This window comes from Rhinolophus ferrumequinum, chromosome 13 (assembly GCF_004115265.2).
Source record: "Rhinolophus ferrumequinum isolate MPI-CBG mRhiFer1 chromosome 13, mRhiFer1_v1.p, whole genome shotgun sequence".
In the NCBI taxonomy this organism is placed as follows: domain Eukaryota; kingdom Metazoa; phylum Chordata; class Mammalia; order Chiroptera; family Rhinolophidae; genus Rhinolophus; species Rhinolophus ferrumequinum.
This window is the reverse complement of record NC_046296.1, coordinates 18,414,948-18,432,622: the sequence shown is the minus strand read 5'-3', so window position 1 is coordinate 18,432,622 and position 17,675 is coordinate 18,414,948. Positions and strand designations below refer to the sequence as shown.

The following is a 17,675-nucleotide window of genomic DNA, read 5'->3' as shown; positions in this document are numbered from 1 at the left end:
TACGCAGATGCACACATCAAAACTATACACGCACAACGGCTCTAATACAGAGGTACATACTGGCCGCGAAGACAGAGACAGACGCAAGACTGTACAGATATAAAAGCACATAGTCAGGTCCAGCTCCACCCAGTCAAGAAACCAATGGACCTAAACATACGTAGATCAAATTCGGAATCACGGGTTTGTCAAATCGTAGAGACTCCCGGACACACACGCCGGGAGCCGGGCCAGAGGGCGTGGCTCTCGGGTCGGGTCTGGGTCAAGGGTCAGAAGGCGGAGGCGCGCCCAAGATGGCGGCCTCCATGTGCGACGTGTTCTCCTTCTGCGTGGGCGTGGCGGGCCGGGCCCGAGCCGCCGTGGAAGTCCGCTTCGTGAACAGCTCCAAGGTGAGACCGGGGCGGATCCCGCCGGGAGTTCCCACTGAGTCCGGACTTAGAAACAGGCCCACCGGACCCTATGCCTGGAGTCTAGCGGCTCCTCTGTCGTTCGGACGCCGCGGCCTGGCCCTTGCTCGCGGCCGGGGAGCTCCCTGGTCCCCGGTTGTCTCCGCGGGCCGTCACGCGGTGGACCTCCAGAATCTCAGTGCGCGTCCCCTTCCCGCGGAATCGGGGTCCACCCTCCGGCGGCCCGAATGCGGCTGCACCAGGAGGGGTTGGGAGAGCCCCCCGGACCTCCGGGCCCAGGCTGGGGGACACTGTTGCTGGGCTCCGGGAGCGCTGGGCGGGTCGGTGCTGAGCAGAGGGAACTGAGGTATAAAAAAGCTTGGGTCCTCAGGGAACTTTCGAAGTGAGATTTGGGTTGGGGGATGACGAGAGAGGCCAAGACCCTTCACGAAGGGCCTCGGGGTGCTAAGGAATTTGGACCAGAGCCTGAAGCCCGTGGGAGCACATTCGAAAGGTTTGAGCAGGAGAGTGACGTGATTTTGTCGTTTTATTATCGTTTCTTTAAAAGTTCGTTGCAGAAGAAAATTGAAAATGCATGTAAAGAAAGAGGGGGTAAAAATCACTAATAATCCTATTCTTGTTCAAATATGTGTATATTAAAATCGCGTGTTTAGAAATTGCTTTTTGATGCAGCAGTAAATCCATGTCAATAAACCTATTTCTATGTATTCATTTTTAAGAGCTGAGTAATAGTCTATTTCATGGGATGGCCACAGTTCCCTGAATCAAATATTTATGGGCCCTTATGTTATATCTTATTTTCATTCCTGAGGTCAAAGGTCTGGGAGTTCATTTTCTGTGCACACATCTTTTTGTTCTCTCCAACACTAAGTGTTTTCTTTCCTAGTTATCTTTGCCAATTGATATGTGCAAAATGTTATTGCTTTGTTCTCTTTTACATTTCTTTGTTTATTAGTGAGGTTGAATAATTGATCCTGTGTAGGGGCTGTGTGTATTCTAGTCCTTCGCCAAGATATCAGTCTTTTAGTCATCTGTCTCCTGCTGTCAGCATCTTCATACCCATCCAGTTTCCCACCCGGACTTTCCATTGCCCTCTTTACTACACCACAGGCATCTGGAGCATTCCTTTCCTTTCATGGAATATCAATTCTATGTCGTTGGCTTCCTCAGCTTCTCACATCTCCATCCTATGTTCTCTAATACTCTTTGGGTTTTTTTGTTGTTTGTTTGTTTGTTTTTTAAGGAGTGCGAAGCTCACAGTGGCCCATGCAGGGATCGAACCGGCAACCTTGGTGTTATCAGCACCATGTTCTAACCAACTGAGCTAACTGGCCATCCACCTCTAGTACTCTTGATTGGCTCACAATTTGATGGTGTCTCAGTTCCATCACTCGTGGCATGTAGAAATATTCACCTTTACCTTCGCTTAGTTTCCTATCTCTCGGCCCCCTCCTTTCTTCACGTTTTCCCTCTCACTTCATTACTTCAGCCACTCTTCTTCCCTAATTGTGCTGTCCCAGCCTTCTATCAAAACCCCAGCTCTGGAAGAATGAGCTCTCCATGACTACACCTGATCTGCTGCTGGAGAAAAATCACATTCCTACCAGACTTGGTGACAAGATAGATTATCGTGGGCTTTTTGCATCTATATTCATCAAGTGAGATTGGTTTGTGATATTTTTTTCTTTGTGCTAGTTTCCTCAGGATACCACATCAGTTATGCTTATTTTTTTAGTAAAATGGAGAAGGCTTACACTTTTTTTTTCTGTTAGTGAGTAATTTAAATAGCATGAGAATTATTCTTTAGTTTGGTAGAGTTGGCCCATGAAACCATATAGATTAGTGGCCTCATGTAGGATAGTTGACCACTTTCTCTATCGCTTCTATAGATACTGGCAGGAATGCTATTTAAAAGTGTACCAACTATTATGCCAGGGATGTGACCAATCGCAACAGAAACCTAACCAAATACAGTGGATGCCAACCAGAATGCCATACTGGTGGACCACAGCTACTAATAGAAGAAAACACTGGTTAGTAGTCTGTCTAGGCTTTCCTACTTTTGAATTCAGCTTTGGTAGTTTATATTTTTATAAAATCATTTAATAAAGATTTACAAATTTCTGCATAGTCTTAGAGTTTTGCATAATCTTACAAAACTTGTTCTTCAAATTGGAAATATCTTTGCATTGTTTGTGCCCTTTCCATTCTGGTTCACTTTTCTCCAAGCTTCTTGGAAATATGAATTAAGAGCTATTTTTCTTGAAACACTTTTATGTTTTGGGGATGAGCAGTTTCATAGAGGAATAGCTCTGCTTCTTTTCGCTTTGTTTTGATTACTAAATATTTTTCACATTTGGTCCTTTAGAAAAAGATCAATATTTATCTAATATTGAGATTTGAGATTGTCTCAGATAATGTGGGGCCCTGTTCATATCTTTTCTGTCCAATAGCAGAAGGCCAAGTTTTCATTTTGCTAGACTGGGTCCCAGGGACTACAAGGCGTGGAGGTGGGGTTTCCGGAAAGACAATCAAGAATGCATCCACAGCTTTGCCCAGCAGTTTTGTTCAGCTGCCCCGTCTACAGTTAGAGCTCCCAGAGTTGTTCAGAGGGTTGAGATTTGTGACTCATGAGTTGCTGAAGGCCTGTCCTAGTCCACACTTCCCTGCTTCTCTGACTTTGGAAGGTGCCCCTGCTGTCTAGCCAGAGTGCCAATGCTAGAAGGAAACAGGGAGCTACCCGGGAGGCCACATGACAGGACATTTCATGGCTGTGTCAATCATTTTTCTTTCTCTCCCTTTTTGTGACAGTTCAGTGTTGGCAGGGGCACCACTTTTCTTCTCTAAGTGAACAGTGGGAGCAAGTGCCCGGTCGGGCCGATAACTTGCCTGGGTTTGAAGTTGTCTCCCAAATCCCTTTGCACATCTGAGAGATGGCATCGGTGACTGTTTTCTCATCCTTCATTCCTTATGTGGTGTATGGTGTTCTAGACACTGCCTCTCAAATTTTAACATGCATTTGAGTTACCTGGGCGTATTGTTAAAGTATAGATTCTGATTCAGCAGATCTGGGGTGGGGTCTGAGATTCTGCGTTTCTAAGTCTCCCAGCTGATGCCCAGGCTGCCAGTCTGTCCCCTCACTTTGAGTAGTAAGGAGCTAGGACTCATGAGGCACGTTCACCTGTGCTATATCATTGCATCCTAGAAACTACCTGGTAGGTATTATTATAATACTCTTTTCATGTGGGAAACAGATGCAAAGAAGTGAAGCATTTGGCTCAAAGGTTCACAGCAAGTTAGCATTCGTACTGGTACTAGGAGTAGTCATTCCTTTCAGAGTAACCCCTGGAAGTTGTTGGGTGCCAGGTACTGTGCTAGGTTGTGCGAGTACCCAGCCAACCTGGGAAGTAGGGCACAAACTAAGCCTCCCTTTCCCTTGGTATAGGGTTTCTTTGCAACCCTGGGCAGTAGTAGCAGCACTGCCAGAATCCTGGAGGGCATGTGGGTGACTCAGAGAAAACTGCCCTACTGTTACCAGCTCCTGGTACAAGAGGCCCCTTCCTGCTATGAGCTTTGGCTCTGCTCTGGCCAATCTAAAAATTCTCCTCCTCTGTGTAGTCTGAGATGGCTGATATGTTGGCTCCCTCCCCATCCCAGGCCCTCTGCTCTGAACAGGCTGAAGGAAGTGTGACTCAAAGTAGGTTAGAACTGCATTTCCAGGAGGAGGCAGTTACGCGTGTGCTGACCGAGCTCCATGGACCCTCCCGTGGCAGGGGCCTCTGCTGATGGAGCACATGGGGGTGAAGCTGGGCGGCACTCTGTCTCTTCTAATGGCCATTCTATTCCTTCTCTGCCCTCTTAGGGGAAGGGGCTATTTGCCACACAGCTGACTCGGAAGGGGGAGACCATCTTTGTAGAACGGCCCCTGGTGGCTGCGCAGTTTCTCTGGAATGCACTTTATCGCTACCGAGGTGCGTACACCTTGCCCACTCCTCATGGCTCCTCGGCCCGGCTGCCTTTGTGCGCGGAAGAGAGCTGCGTACATCTCCATTGGCAGCTGTCTCTGGAAGTCTGGTGTTGGGAGGAAAGGCTGTCTTCTCTTGGAGAACCGCTCCTGAGAACCACACCTCTGTCTGATCTCAGGCCTTTAGGGGGCTGTGAGCCTGTAGGAGAGAGGCTCTTCCGAAGTGCTTCCTGGGGGAGGACTGCCACTCACGTGGAACTCAGGTCTAGTGTAAGGGACTGGATGTCATGCTGAAGGGCTCTATGCCAAAGTGGAGCCCTCTGCCGGGAGGAGGCCACATGCCCCTTGGTCAAAAAAGGCTGTGTTAGGAGTCAGAAGCAAGGGGATGCCCTTAGCTTTTCCAGCCACATGCTTTTTTCACACTTTTCTTAGGCCAGAGACAAACTGTGGAAGGAGGATCTCTTGGTCCAGAATGTGGGAAAAACCCAGTCTGGGGGAAGGAGGGGAGCCCTACAGACTAAGTCCTATTGAGAAAGAGAGGTGGGGACTCCTCAGAGGGGGAAGAGGGAATCATCTACCTTTGAATGCATGTGAAGTTCATTCATGCATTCCATTCTTTAGCATATTCACTCATGTCCCAAACGTTTATTGAGCACCTATTAAGTGCTCGGCATTATTCCGGCCCTGGGGATACTGCTATGAAAAGGACAAACATGGTCCCTGCTCTCAAGAGACTTACACTGTCATGTCTGTCTCGCTCCCTCAGCCTGTGACCATTGCCTGCGGGCACTGGAGAAGGCAGAGGAGAATGCCCAGAGGCTGACCGGGAAACCCGGCCAGGTGCTGCCTCACCCTGAGCTATGCACAGTGCGGAAGGACCTCCACCAGAGCTGTCCCCACTGCCAGGTGAGTGTCCTTGGGGAGTGCACCTGAAAGGGGCTTAGCTGAAGTCCTCTTTGGGGAGACAGGAACGAGGACACCCCGGTCATGGCCCTTGAGAGCTATAGTGTAGGGTAAGACCTGGAAGGCTCGGCCACTGTGCCAGTTTCGTCCTCCCTCCCTGTTCCAGTCCCACTGTCTAGAAAATAGGCTTGGTGGGAGCTTACCCTCTTCCGAGGAGCCTAGGGGAGCTTTCCCCTCTACCTGCAAAGCTCTCTTTCCTTCCCGTCGTTTTACAAGCCTGGGTTAGGTGCCTCCTCACATGCCCCCAGAGCCCCGGATGCTTTCTCATGTCATAGTACCACTGAGCTACTGCTCAGGAGCTGTTTGAGGAAGAAATGCAGTTAGAGGAGGTAGGTACCACATGGGACGTGTGTGCCTCGCCCCACGGCCAGAGCCTAGGGTGCTGACCGCCACGCCTTCCAACAGGTGATGTACTGCAGTGCAGAATGTCGGCTGGCAGCTGCTGAGCAGTACCATCGTGTCCTGTGCCCAGGCCCCTCCCAGGATGACCCCCTGCATCCTCTCAATAAGCTGCAGGAGGCATGGAGGTAGGTGGCATTTTAGCTCTTCTTTCCTTTACCCCTCTCTCCTTGCCTGCCTAGGCTCAGCAGATGCAGCCATCTTTCTTGTTACCATTCCCCAGATCTTACCCCATTCTTAGGGTTAAACAGAGGTCACGTCACCCAAGTCCCTGCCTTTAGTCTGAACTGCCAGTCCCACGATCCTTGGCATTTTATACACTTCTAGAAAGTCCCTTGAAGTCCATAGGAATGTGATGTCCTGCCCAAGCCCTTGCCGATGACTTGCTCTGTTTGGTTATAAATAGGGTTGGTAGGAAGGATTCTCTGTAGCAATCAGACTGGACTTCCTTGAACTTAGTTATTCGGGAGGGAGTTTCTAGGCTAAACCTTTTTCTTTCTCCCCAGGAGTGTTCATTACCCCCCTGAGACTGCCAGCATCATGTTGATGGCCCGGATGGTGGCCACAGTGAAGCAGGTGAGCCCAGCTGACCCTCCTGAGGAAGCTGACTCTAGCCTTATTCAGCCCTTGGCCTCAGTCTCCTCCTCACCTCAAGACTGTGGCTTGGATGCAGAGTTCCTCCTGGGTTCCCCAAAGCACAGTTCCTTACCAGGCAAACCTTAGGAGTCGCTAACCAGACATCTGGCAGGGGGAGTCTGGGCTCACCTTGCCTTAGTCTTTGATCTGTGAGAGGACTTCTTATGTAGCAGCAATTCATGCATTTGATTTCTAAGCACCACTTTTTTAGGATTGTGTCCCTTACATAAAGCACCTCTTCTATTAATATTGTGGCTCCTCAGCCTCTTTCTCCTGTTTTTCCAAGTGTTGTTAAATTGGCTAGTTTGGCCCCAGTTGGGAAGATGCTTGGGGATATGCAGGGTGGGCAGGACGTCCCTAGGCAGGGGAAGGGTTTACCGAGAAGCTCAGGTGTGATGCTATTTCCCTGATGGCTTTAAATCACAGCTGCCGCTCCTGTATGGCGAGAGTGGCAGTAGGATGTGGGTTTCTGTGAGTCCCCGTTTGCACGTGCACGCATGGGCATGTGGGAGCATGACCCTGAAATACATCTGTTCACTGCAGGCTAAGGACAAGGATCGTTGGATCAGGCTCTTCTCCCAGTTCTGCAATAAAACAGCCAATGAGGAAGAAGAAATTGTCCACAAACTCCTGGGGGACAAATTCAAGGTTGGTCTTCGCCCACGAGCTCCCCTCCAATAGCTTGGGATGTTCCATGGCAACCTGAGGGAAACTCCACATTTGGTCCCTTCCCAGCCATAGGAAACAGTTAGAACCTTAGGCCAAAAATCTATTCAGAGGACTTACATTCCTACCAATATTTAACTTCGTGACCTAACGTGGACCTAACACTGGGAAGTGGGGTGATGACAGAGGAAGGAGGGGTTGAGTGCCCTGGTGTGGAAAGGCAGGACCTCATGATAGGATAGCAGTGGGCAAGTCAGGTATAAGGGGAAACGGAGGGGTGGGGGTCCACAGGGTCAGGAAGCAGTGTGAAACAGGAGGATTTTAACTGCTAATGTACCAAGTATCCACTCCCAGGCAGAGAATTACAAATCTCACTAAGGACAGTAGCCTTTCACACAGGAGCTGCCTGAAGGTGGGGATAAGTGTGTGAAGGGGCATCTGGGTGGGCCTTCCTGCACCGAAGCTGAGGAGAGGGCGGGGAGAGGCAAGCTGGTCTGGAGGCCGGTTAGGGGAGCCTGTAGGCTGGTGGTAAGGGCTGAGGTTCCAAGCCAGGCTTCCTCGGGCCTGCTGGTCGGAGTGCTGGAAGGCAGGGAGGGACTGGGGCTTGCCACTGTGGATTGAAGCAGGCCACGGACTGCCATGGCTCTCTGGAGATAAGGACTCCGTGGCCTTCCTCTGCCCAGGGAAAGCTCAGTCTGCAGAGCTGGCCCTTTTCCTTCCCGCCCTCGGTCTTCTGGGCCCTGCCTGGGTGTTAATGGAAAATCCTCAGGGATGCAAGTCTCTCCCTGCTTCCCCTAAACCAGGGCCAGCTGGAACTTCTGCGGAGACTCTTCACAGAGGCCCTTTATGAGGAAGCACTCAGCCAGGTGAGAGTGGGGAAGGTGGGACCAATGTCCTCCCCAGTCACTCCAGCTCTCCAGGAGCAGCGGAGTCAGCAGCTTCTATGAGGACAGCTAACCCAGAGCTGACTTGGTTTTCTGGAGTTGGGATGGGACTGACTCATGGAAGCCTTCCTGAACGGAGTTGCATCAGGAGGAAAATCAAGTGGCTGTAACCTGACTGCTCATGTCTTTCTCCCCCACAGTGGTTCACTCCAGATGGATTCCGGTCTCTCTTTGCTCTTGTTGGGACCAATGGCCAAGGAATTGGGACCAGGTTAGGAGACACTATTCCAGATATGTTGGACTTGTCCCTCTGGGCTCAGGGGGAGATTGACTGAGGAGGCAGCCACAGCTCCTTTCAGGATTAGTGTGGGGCAGGGGGTGACTTTGTGTCCAGAGTGCTGGACTGGACCCAGCGATGGGGGCCAGAAAGACTGAGATGGTGGAGTCTGCCCTGGGCAGCCTTGGTCTGTTGGGGAGTACCCTGGGGAAAGAAAGGGGATTAACTTGCCTGGAGGTGGGGAGGCCGGTGAGCCGGGCCTCCTCCTCCCCAACTCCGACTGCCTGGGACCCCCAGCTCCCTGAGCCAGTGGGTCCATGCCTGTGACGAGCTGGAGCTGAAGCCTCAGGACCGCGAGCAGCTGGATGCCTTCATTGACCAGCTGTACAAGGACATCGAGGCAGGTTGGTGAGATGGAGACATCCCCCCTCCTACCCCCATGAGATGGTGGACACAGCCTTCCCCCAGTGAGTGGTGGGGGACATGATCCTTGTATGCCGTGGGAAGCTTCGGATCTGTCCACAGGACACGCAGATGAGAAGTGGCCCTGAGATCCATGCAGAGGCCTGATGCTGGGGGTGGGGGCGTGCTGAACAAACGTGGTGTGATCGTTTATAGAAAAGCAAGGCTTGTGCCTCAGAGGTGTAAGTTCAGGAGAAGTGGTAGGGTGGTGGGACAGTGAGCCAGTGCCTCTCCTTGTAAACCTACTTTCCTTTTCCCTGTAAAATGGGTAGCATAACATCTGCGTATTCTGTCTTACAGCTACTGGCGAGTTTCTTAACTGTGAAGGATCCGGCCTCTTTGTGCTTCAGAGCTGCTGTGAGTTCTGGCCTTGAGCAGGGGTGGCCTCGCAGCCACAGTTCACCCCTTTTGGTTGGCCCCTTCTAGGCAGGTAGGGTTGAGTCTGGGAGTGGCGTTAGGTCTGAGCTTCCGTGGAGATTCCTCTGGGCCTTTCGGTCCATCAGTGTTTCATTGATTCATTTATGGACTATTTGTGCCTTAATATATGTTTTTATATAAAACCTTCCAGTGGGCCAGGCCCTGTGCTCTGGCATAATCACGGATGGAAGCATGGGCCTTGCACCACCACTGCCCTGTGAGATTTGGCAGGAGTGTCAGGGGAGCCTGGGAGGCCCTCAGCATCCTGGGAGGAGGGATTTCAGGCTGCCAGGCGGTCTCATCACCACCTGATGGGGAGGGGTAGTCAGCTCAGACTCTCGCCTGTTCTACATCCAGCCTCCCACTCTGGTTGCCTCACTTCAAACCCCTCCTCCCAGGCTCAGGACCACTACCCTTCCACAGTAGGCTCTCAGAGGCAGACGGGACTGAGTTAGTGGTCTGGCATGGGCAGCCCTTTCATAGCCCTGTCCTTCCCTTTGCGACACACTGGGAACACAACTGAAACTCAGGGCGACGGGTAAGGAGGAAAGCAGGCAGTTGTGATGGTGGGAGAGGGAGTGATGTGGATCTGCATTTGTGCCTGTGCTCTGTGCTCTTCAGGAAAGAGCACTGGACAGGAAACTTGAATTCCAGGACCTGTGCAGCCCTAGCAGGGATCAGAGAACAAGGAAGGATGGGACCTAGTGCTCTGCAGAGTTGAGGCTGTTGCTTTTATTAATCAGGAATCCTCATTACCTGCCTCTCATGACGTAGGCAACCACAGCTGTGTCCCCAATGCAGAGACCTCCTTCCCAGAAAACAACTTCCTTTTGCATGTCACCGCCCTGGAGGATATTAAGCCAGGAGAGGTGAGGGGGCTGGGAGCTGGGGGGCAGGGCAGGGAGCAATGGGCCTTGCAAGTTCTCCCCAGAGATTGGGGGCAGCAGTGGCTAGAGCCCCATGTTCAGGCTGTTGAGTTGAATCCCAGTGCCCAAGGCCATGAGTCTTTTGCCCGTGGGTATGCTCTAACCTACTCCACTTCTTCAAAAAGTAACTCCAGAAAACCTCAGAGCAGTGTTTGGGAGACAGCTGTATGCCAGGTTCTCGTCCTTAGCCACCTTTTGATCAACAAATCTGAGGCTTCTAAGAAAGCAGGAGATGGCTTGGGCGGTGGGGTGCTAATGTGGGTTTGGGGTCCTGACTGTTAGCACAGTGTACAGAGCCTGGTTGAATTTTTCTTCCAGGGCAGGTAGCATCGCATCAAGGTAACCTCTGAACCCAGCCACAGACCTTGGCCCTTGACTGCTTTTAACCGTGGCCTGAGGCTAACTGCAGTCCCCTGTCTCAGAGGCTGGTTGTTACAGCCTCAGAGGGGCCTGCTTGCTGAGGGCCCGGGAATGGATCCGGGCAGTCCACCCCTTCGCCGAAGGGCAACTCAGGCCCCTGGGGTTGGGGCAGTGGTTGGGGAATCCCTAATCCCATTTAATAGAGCACAGACCGTCAGACCCCACTTCTCATCTGCCCTCCAGGAAATCTGTATCAGCTACTTAGACTGCTGTCAGCGGGAGCGTAGCCGCCACAGCCGCCACAAGATTCTCAGGTGCCAGCTGGGGCTGTGGTGGGCACCTGGGCTCTGGGGTCCTCCGTCCTGGTGGCTGCCTGACTTCACCCTCACCGCTATCCCCCTAACCCCTGCAGGGAGAACTATCTGTTTGTCTGTTCCTGCCCCAAATGCCTGGCAGAGGCTGATGAACCTAACGTGACCTCGGAGGAGGAGGACGACGAGGAAGAGGAAGGAGAGCCGGAAGATGCAGAGCTGGGGGATGAGATGACTGATGTGTGATGTCTCCCTGCCTGGAAGGGGCCCTACCCCAGACCCTGCCAGAGAAGGGGGCCTTCCCCCAAAGAAGAGGTTTGGAAGGAGCTCCCCACTCCCATTGCCTGCTTCCCCCAATTCCAGCTTTGTGTCTGCTGGAGGGTAGGACAAAGGCTGGACCCCAGGTCCCCCACCCCCACCAGACTTCATCCTCTGGACACTGCTGCGGAGTGGCTCAGGCTCTGCGCTGTCACTGAGCCGCTCAGAACTGGCCTTCCCCTGAAGGACTCCACTCTAGAGTATGAGCAGCTGGAACCAAGGTCAGGGCCTAACAGTTTCTTCCCCTGGGCCTCATGGCCACGCTTACACATCCACTTGAAGCTTCACCCCTCTTACTTGCTATGGAGGGGTAGCAAAGTGGCAATCTGAGAACAGCCTTACTTCACTGAATAAGAAAGGAGAGTGAGACACCTTCACCTTCTTCCCCACCTCCCACCACTAGCTGATAAGGCATCTGCCTGACCACTAGCACAGCTGGGAGAGGCAGGAAGGAAGAACGGGGCCTCCAGAGCACCTTCTGTAAGGCTCTCTGCTGGGGAACACTGAACCAGGGGGATAACTTCCCTCTCCCCACCTTCCTACTCCTGCCATTTGGACATCTGGGGGAGCAGAACTTAACCCCTTCCCCAAACTCCAGAATCTCTGTACCTTGTGCCTTGCCTCTCAGGCCCTGGCACAGCGGCTGGCCCCATGGGGTATGGAAGAGGCCTCTGCCTCCCTCAGGAGGGCGTGTGGGGGCTCATCACCCCTTCCTCACACCTTCTTCCCATTGAGGACTCGAGCGGCATGGTTGAGACCTGGGGGTGACAGGCCTGTGCTCCTTACATTAGGATGCTCTGGAGTCTTCCTTGGGACCAGCTGAACATGGGGCAGTGAAGGGCTCTCCTGGCCTCAGTCTTCATCTCTAGGGTCTCCACAGAGGAACACTGAAGTCTTCCAGAAACCTAGAGGACCTGGGCTAGATGCTCGGAGACTAGACCTGACTGTGTCGCCCATCCCCATATTGGCACTACCACTCACTCTCGGTGGGGTGCTGTGGGAATTACAACCCGTCACTTGCAGTTCCTTTCTGCATACCTTCCCTGGGAGACCTGCTGAGGGATTCCAGGAAGGCAGGTGCCTGCCCCACAGGCCTTTTCCTGGCTCATGAGTCAGGTGGAGCCTGCCTGTCAGGCCCATTGGGTTCTTACTCCTTCACAAGCATCCCCTCCCACCCCCGCTGCCCCACTGTTCTCAATAAAATGTGAGTGGTAACAGGCCTTTGCAGGATTGCTTGGTGGAGAATGACTTGACAAACTGCTGGGGCATGCAGCAGTCACAGGTGGTGCAAAGGCGCGTAGGGGACCAGGGAATGGCAGGAGGTAGGAGCTCAGCTCCCCAGCTGGGGCTCATCTCTGGCCTCATCTATTCTGCTGTGCTAATGTTTCTAAAGCCCCAGAGCAAGGATCTTCCATGGTCCACTGTGGACCCCCAGCACCAGGCAGCAAGGTGAGTCTTCTCCTTAGGGAGCTAAAAGCTCCTGAGACCTTACACAGGAGGCTGTGTTGGGATCCAAGATTAGCACTGGTCCGAAAGGACTCTAGGCAAGTCATTTGTGCTCTCTGGGCCTCAATGTCGTCCCCTCAGCACAAGGGTATGGGACCAGATGAGGGAGTGTGAAGACCCCTCCCACCCCGTGTGCTGTTTATCTAGGACACAGTTACCACCCTGATGAGAGGCTTTATTGCTAAAAAGTCAGTGAGGGTTTATTAAGTCCTCAAATGCCAGCTCCTCAAACCACTCCAGCAACTGCTGTGGAGGTCACTGAGGAGACGCTGGGTGGGGGAGGCCGGAGCCAGGTGGGATGTGACAGGTCACAGATGGCTCTCAGGCCATCTGCCTTTAGCCCCTTTTATTCCAGGTTCTAGCCAAGAATCCCTGGGGCCTGGCTCTTGCCTCTTCCCATAGCATGAGACACCCTTGGGGGCCCTGGGGAAATGAAAGCAGTGGCGTGGCTTCCCTTAGCCTAGCCAAGGCCCAAGCCACCTTCCTCTGTGTGGCTCCACCTGTCCCCAGATGCTATCCCCAAGTCCCAAACAGCAGAATTGCTGAATTTCCCCTTCCCAGCCCAGAGTTACTTATGGCTAGAAGGTGGGACCAATTCTTCTACCAGAAGGTCCAGGGCGGCTGCAGCAGCTCAAAGGTGGGGATGCTGGTGACATTGACGGGGATGGAAATGACGGCCCATGGCAGCCCATGCTGTTCCAGGGAGCGGCGGATCATGTAGCTGGGAGGGCATGAAGAGAGGTGCTGGTGCTCACTTTCTCAGCACCCCATCATGCCCCACTGTCCCCAGCACTCTGGGAGTTACCAAGCCCAAGGACTTTTGGGGCCCTCCGACCAGGGCACCCCAAGATGAGGCTTGTGGGAAGGGACTGGTGATTGCCCTTGACCTCCCCGAGTCATGGCACCAGCCTGGTGCTGACACAGCAAGAGACAAGGAGCCCTCACCCATCTCGGCCGAGCAGGAAGAGGGCGGGGATGTCCGCCGTCCGCCGGGTACTGTCCTGGATCATCTCCACGTAGAAGCTGTCATTGTCAACCGCGTTGTCAGAGATGATCACTGCCCGCCCGCCGTGCTCCTGGACCACCCGGGTCTTGGAGAGGAAGGAGCAGCCCCTGGAAGAGGTGATGATGAGACCAAAGGAAAGGCAGGGGCCTAGCTACCCCTCCCTCAGGCATCACCCTAGGAGGAAGAAAGAAGGACTACAGATCATTTTTAATAAAGGCTTGTAAGTGGCCAAAAGGCATGGATAATCTTAAGACATTTCTTAAAGCCCCGGAAAAAGAATTATTTAAAAACAATTTCAAAGCATCACCACCACCACCACTGATCTCAGAATCTACCCTACGCCTGCTCTCCCCTGTGCCGCTCCTCACCCTCTCTCCACCAGAGCGATCTGGTCCTGGATGAAGAAACCGTTGCTGAGTTCTCCACAGGCCTCTGAAGGTTCCGCAGGGACAAGGTGAATTTGCTCATACCTTGTGTGCTGAAAGACATTTAGACAGGTTAGAGAGTGAGGAGATGTACGTGCTTTAGGACCGGCTGACAGTCCCATCCAATCAGCTCATAAGGTGTGGAGTGATTTCTGTGTGCTGGGCTCTTCATTCTCATAAGGGCTTATCTAGTTGTCCTACCCCACCCTGCCTTTCCAGACGGGAATTGGTCCTGACCCAGAAGGGAAGTAACTTGCCTTAAGTCACATGATTTCAGAGGTAGAACTAACAGGGCTTTTGGTTTTTCACCAGTTCATGTTCCCAAAACAGCTCGTCCCTCCATGGTGCCCAGGTCTGTATTATGCCCAGGAAAGTAGCGGGAAGCCCTTCTTTCCTACACGGCAACCCCTGGAAGGCTGAACTGGATTCTGCTCCCTTTCCCTGTCCCAGCACACAGGTTATTGGTTGAAGGGATGAGAGGGTCCCCTCAGCTTAGTGGAGGAAAGATGGAGATAGGATCAGAGATGAGGGGCCTTCCCTGAACTTACAAAGATACCACCAAAGTCCTTTGCAGGTGTAGCTGTGAAAATGTATCGAATGTCCCCGGGACTCAGCACTTGGAAGTACAAATAATCATGGATACGTAAGCCTGAAAAACAAAAGAGTACAGGTGAGAAGCCTCCATAGACCCTGTGTCTTCAGCTGGGCTGGCTATAGTATGCACCCAGGGACCCAGCTTCAGCCAAGTGGGTCCTCCAGGTGGGTGGGAAAGATGGTCCCTGCCCCGGGGAGTCTAAAATTGATGCAGACAGAGTTAGTAACCCCTGAGATAGCTGCTGCTGCTTACACAGGTGAGCCAGGAAGACTGAGAGCTCTAGCATTATCTCTCAGAGGATTAATCCATCTTTGCTTTGAAGCGGACCTGAGAGTTTCAAGGTGGAGGTGTGGTAGTCTGGGCACAAAATAATTCTCACTAAAACTTAAAAGTTGATTTGGGGGGCGGTCGGATGGCTCAGTTGGTTAGAGTGCAAACTCGGAATAACAGGGTTGCTGGTTCGATTCCCACATGAGCCAGTGAGCTGCACCCTCCACAACTAGATTGAAGACAACGAGCTGCCGCTGAGCTTCCGGATGGGCAGCCAGATGGCTCAATTAGAGTGCGAGCTCTCAACAACAAGGCTGCCGGTTCAATTCCCACATGGGATGGTGGGCTGCGCCCCCTGCAACCAAGATTGAAAACAGTGACTGGACTTGGAGCTGAGCTGCGCCCTCCACAACTAGATTGAACGACAACTTGGAGCTGATGGGCCCTAGAGAAACACACTGCTACCCAATATTCCCCAATAAAATTTATTAAAAGGAAAAAAAGTTGACTCTCTGGTCCCACTGCCATTGTCCTAGTTCACCACTATCATTTCCTGTCCTGGCTGGTCTGTTTTCCTCCATTCTTTCTCCCTAAGGTCCATTCTCCAAACAACAGCCAAGGGTCTTCTTAAAACATCTTAAAGCAAATAACGACCATGTCACCACTGCCACGACTGCAATAACCTTCAACGACTTTCGTTTGGACTTAAAATCTATAAACTTTTAATTATGGTCTGTGAGGCCCTGCTCCATCTGACCCTTGGGGGCTACTTCAATCTCATCTTCTTCCTCTGTTCAAGCTACACTGGCCTCCTTTCAGTGTTTCTTCACTTCTCTGAGTCTTCTTGGAAGCTGGTCCCTCTCTCTGGATGGCTTTCTACCCTCACCCCACCCACCTCTCCCCTCTTTACCTGAATCACTCCTACTCATCTGTTAAATCATAGCTTAAATGTCACTTTCTCAGAGAAACCTGCCCTATGACTGCCCTCCCTTTGTACCCATTCAAAATGTATTTTTTCTCCATTGACACTTTCAACATAATTTGCAATTATACAGTATTCATAATTTTTTGTTTACTGTCTGTCTTCTCCACCTGGGCAAGGATAAGTTTGTAGCTTCATTCAATGCTATATGCACATTACTTAACATAGTGGCTAGGATATAGGGGGTGCGCAAGAAAGGTTGTTGAATGAATAACAACTATTTCCAGCTCCACGGCACTGAAGAAGGGAATTGCCAGAACCAGATTTTCCTGGGGTGTGGGACCTTCTCTTCAGCACCAAAGTGTAATGTTTCACCCAGACTTGAGTCCCTGGTTTCCTGAGTCCAGAGAGACTGAAGAATGTGGAAGGGTGGAAACTGCTGCCACAGGTCCATTAGTCAATCAACAAACCTGGAAATCACTACTGTGTGCCAGGGTCGGGAATGATTGTGGCTCTAGTTCTCTCTGTCTACTGCCCAAATCATAGCCGCCAGGCAGAGCTCAACTGCCTTGGCACTGGGCTATACGGCCTTTTTTTTTTTTTTATCTTGGCAGTGAGAACGTCCCATCAGATACAAATACACCACCAGGAAGCCTTCCTAGATTAGCAGTAAACTCCCCCTCACACACCCTTGCCTGGCCTTTGCCTCTGCCGATCTGTGTAAATTAAGCGTGGTAGACGTATGTGTCTGGCTGTATATGTTTCTGTGATCCTGTAGTGTGGGAGCCCACGTGCAGGAATGTGTGTTCCCAGTAAATGTTATGTGAGTGCTCACATACATATTTCCAGCTTTTATATCTCTACTTGTCCCTTGTTCCTCCTTTGGTCGCTCCCTCAGCCATCTGGGTAGGCGTTAGTAAGGGCAGGGGAGAGTCTTGCTTTGACGTGGAGAGATGAGGACTCAGAGCCCAGACTCAGGCTGCGCCCAGGTCAAGTCCCTGAGGACCAGCACCCACCAACTCCAGCCGCCCATCCCCAGACCTGCCATGTCCCGAACTCGCGGGGTCCCCAAGGTGACCCGTGGCCCCCGCCCGAGCCTTGCGCAAGCCTGATGGCCCGCCCCGTCCTGCAGCACAGCCCCGCCCGTTGCCACTCACCGTGGGCCGCGACGCATGCGGGGAGCCACAGCACGAGACAACACCAGCCCGCGGCGCCGAGGACCATCTCCAGGGCCCGGCCGCCGCACTTCCTCCAGCCGCCCCGCCGCGCGTTGCTCGCCGGACTTCAGCCTGACAGCTGCTCCGGCCTCCCGCCCCCAGACCCGATCTCGCTGCTGGTTGGCGGATGGGAACGAGGCCCACGCCGATTGGCTCCAATGCCTGCTCATTTAGCCACACTTTCCGCCTCTGCGCCTTAGCCCACTTCCTATTGGTCAAGAAAAGTGGGGTCGAGGGCTGATTGGCCTAAACTCTCAACAGCAACTGGCGGCCAGCCCCGCCCCAGCATTTCTCAGTTTGGATTCGACTCTTCAGGACCTCCCACTAGGGGCGGGGGTGGGAGGGCTGGCGGGGGAGGACCTGGAACTGGGATGCGTTCTTCGCAGGACTCGCTTCAGCCGCCGAAAGTCCTGGCAGTCAGCTCTTGCGGTCTCGGCGGGATTCTCCCCGCAGCCGACTCGCACAATGATTTGCCTTCGCCCAGCGGCTCTTTTCTCCTCCCCACCCCCTCCTTGAGAAGGTATTCGTCTAGCGCCCAGGTGTGATCTTCAGCGACTCCCTCTTGGCTTGTCCGTTGCCAAACCCCACTGGCGCATGCGCGCTTATAGTGGTAGGCGCTGGGGATGCGGCCAGATGCACCCCACCCTCGAGGAGGCTCTGGCCAGTGCAGAGCCAGAAAGCAGGCATTGATTAGGACCAGGTGCTCACGCCAGCTTCTCTTCCACTTGGTGACTTTGGCCACCT

The 17,675-nt window shown here is 52.7% G+C and overlaps 2 protein-coding genes across 2 annotated transcripts; one reads left to right on the top strand and one right to left on the bottom strand.

Moving 5' to 3' along the window:
- The first annotated feature begins 279 nt into the window (after positions 1-279).
- SMYD5 (SMYD family member 5) lies at positions 280-12,327 on the top strand. Its single transcript, XM_033125570.1, has 13 exons — positions 280-389; positions 4,270-4,378; positions 5,138-5,277; positions 5,740-5,861; positions 6,240-6,309; positions 6,913-7,017; positions 7,839-7,901; positions 8,120-8,190; positions 8,494-8,600; positions 8,959-9,015; positions 9,850-9,944; positions 10,605-10,675; positions 10,774-12,327. Exons 1-13 carry the CDS (start codon positions 294-296, stop codon positions 10,916-10,918), a joined length of 1,251 nt encoding a protein of 416 aa, XP_032981461.1. The 5' UTR covers positions 280-293; the 3' UTR covers positions 10,919-12,327.
- A 328-nt stretch (positions 12,328-12,655) lies between these two features.
- PRADC1 (protease associated domain containing 1) lies at positions 12,656-17,209 on the bottom strand. The gene is made up of 5 exons (XM_033125572.1): positions 16,872-17,209; positions 14,476-14,576; positions 13,871-13,980; positions 13,442-13,609; positions 12,656-13,217 (listed from the first exon to the last, which is right to left on the bottom strand). Exons 1-5 carry the CDS (start codon positions 16,936-16,938, stop codon positions 13,097-13,099), a joined length of 567 nt encoding a protein of 188 aa, XP_032981463.1. The 5' UTR covers positions 16,939-17,209; the 3' UTR covers positions 12,656-13,096.
- Positions 17,210-17,675: the final 466 nt, after the last annotated feature.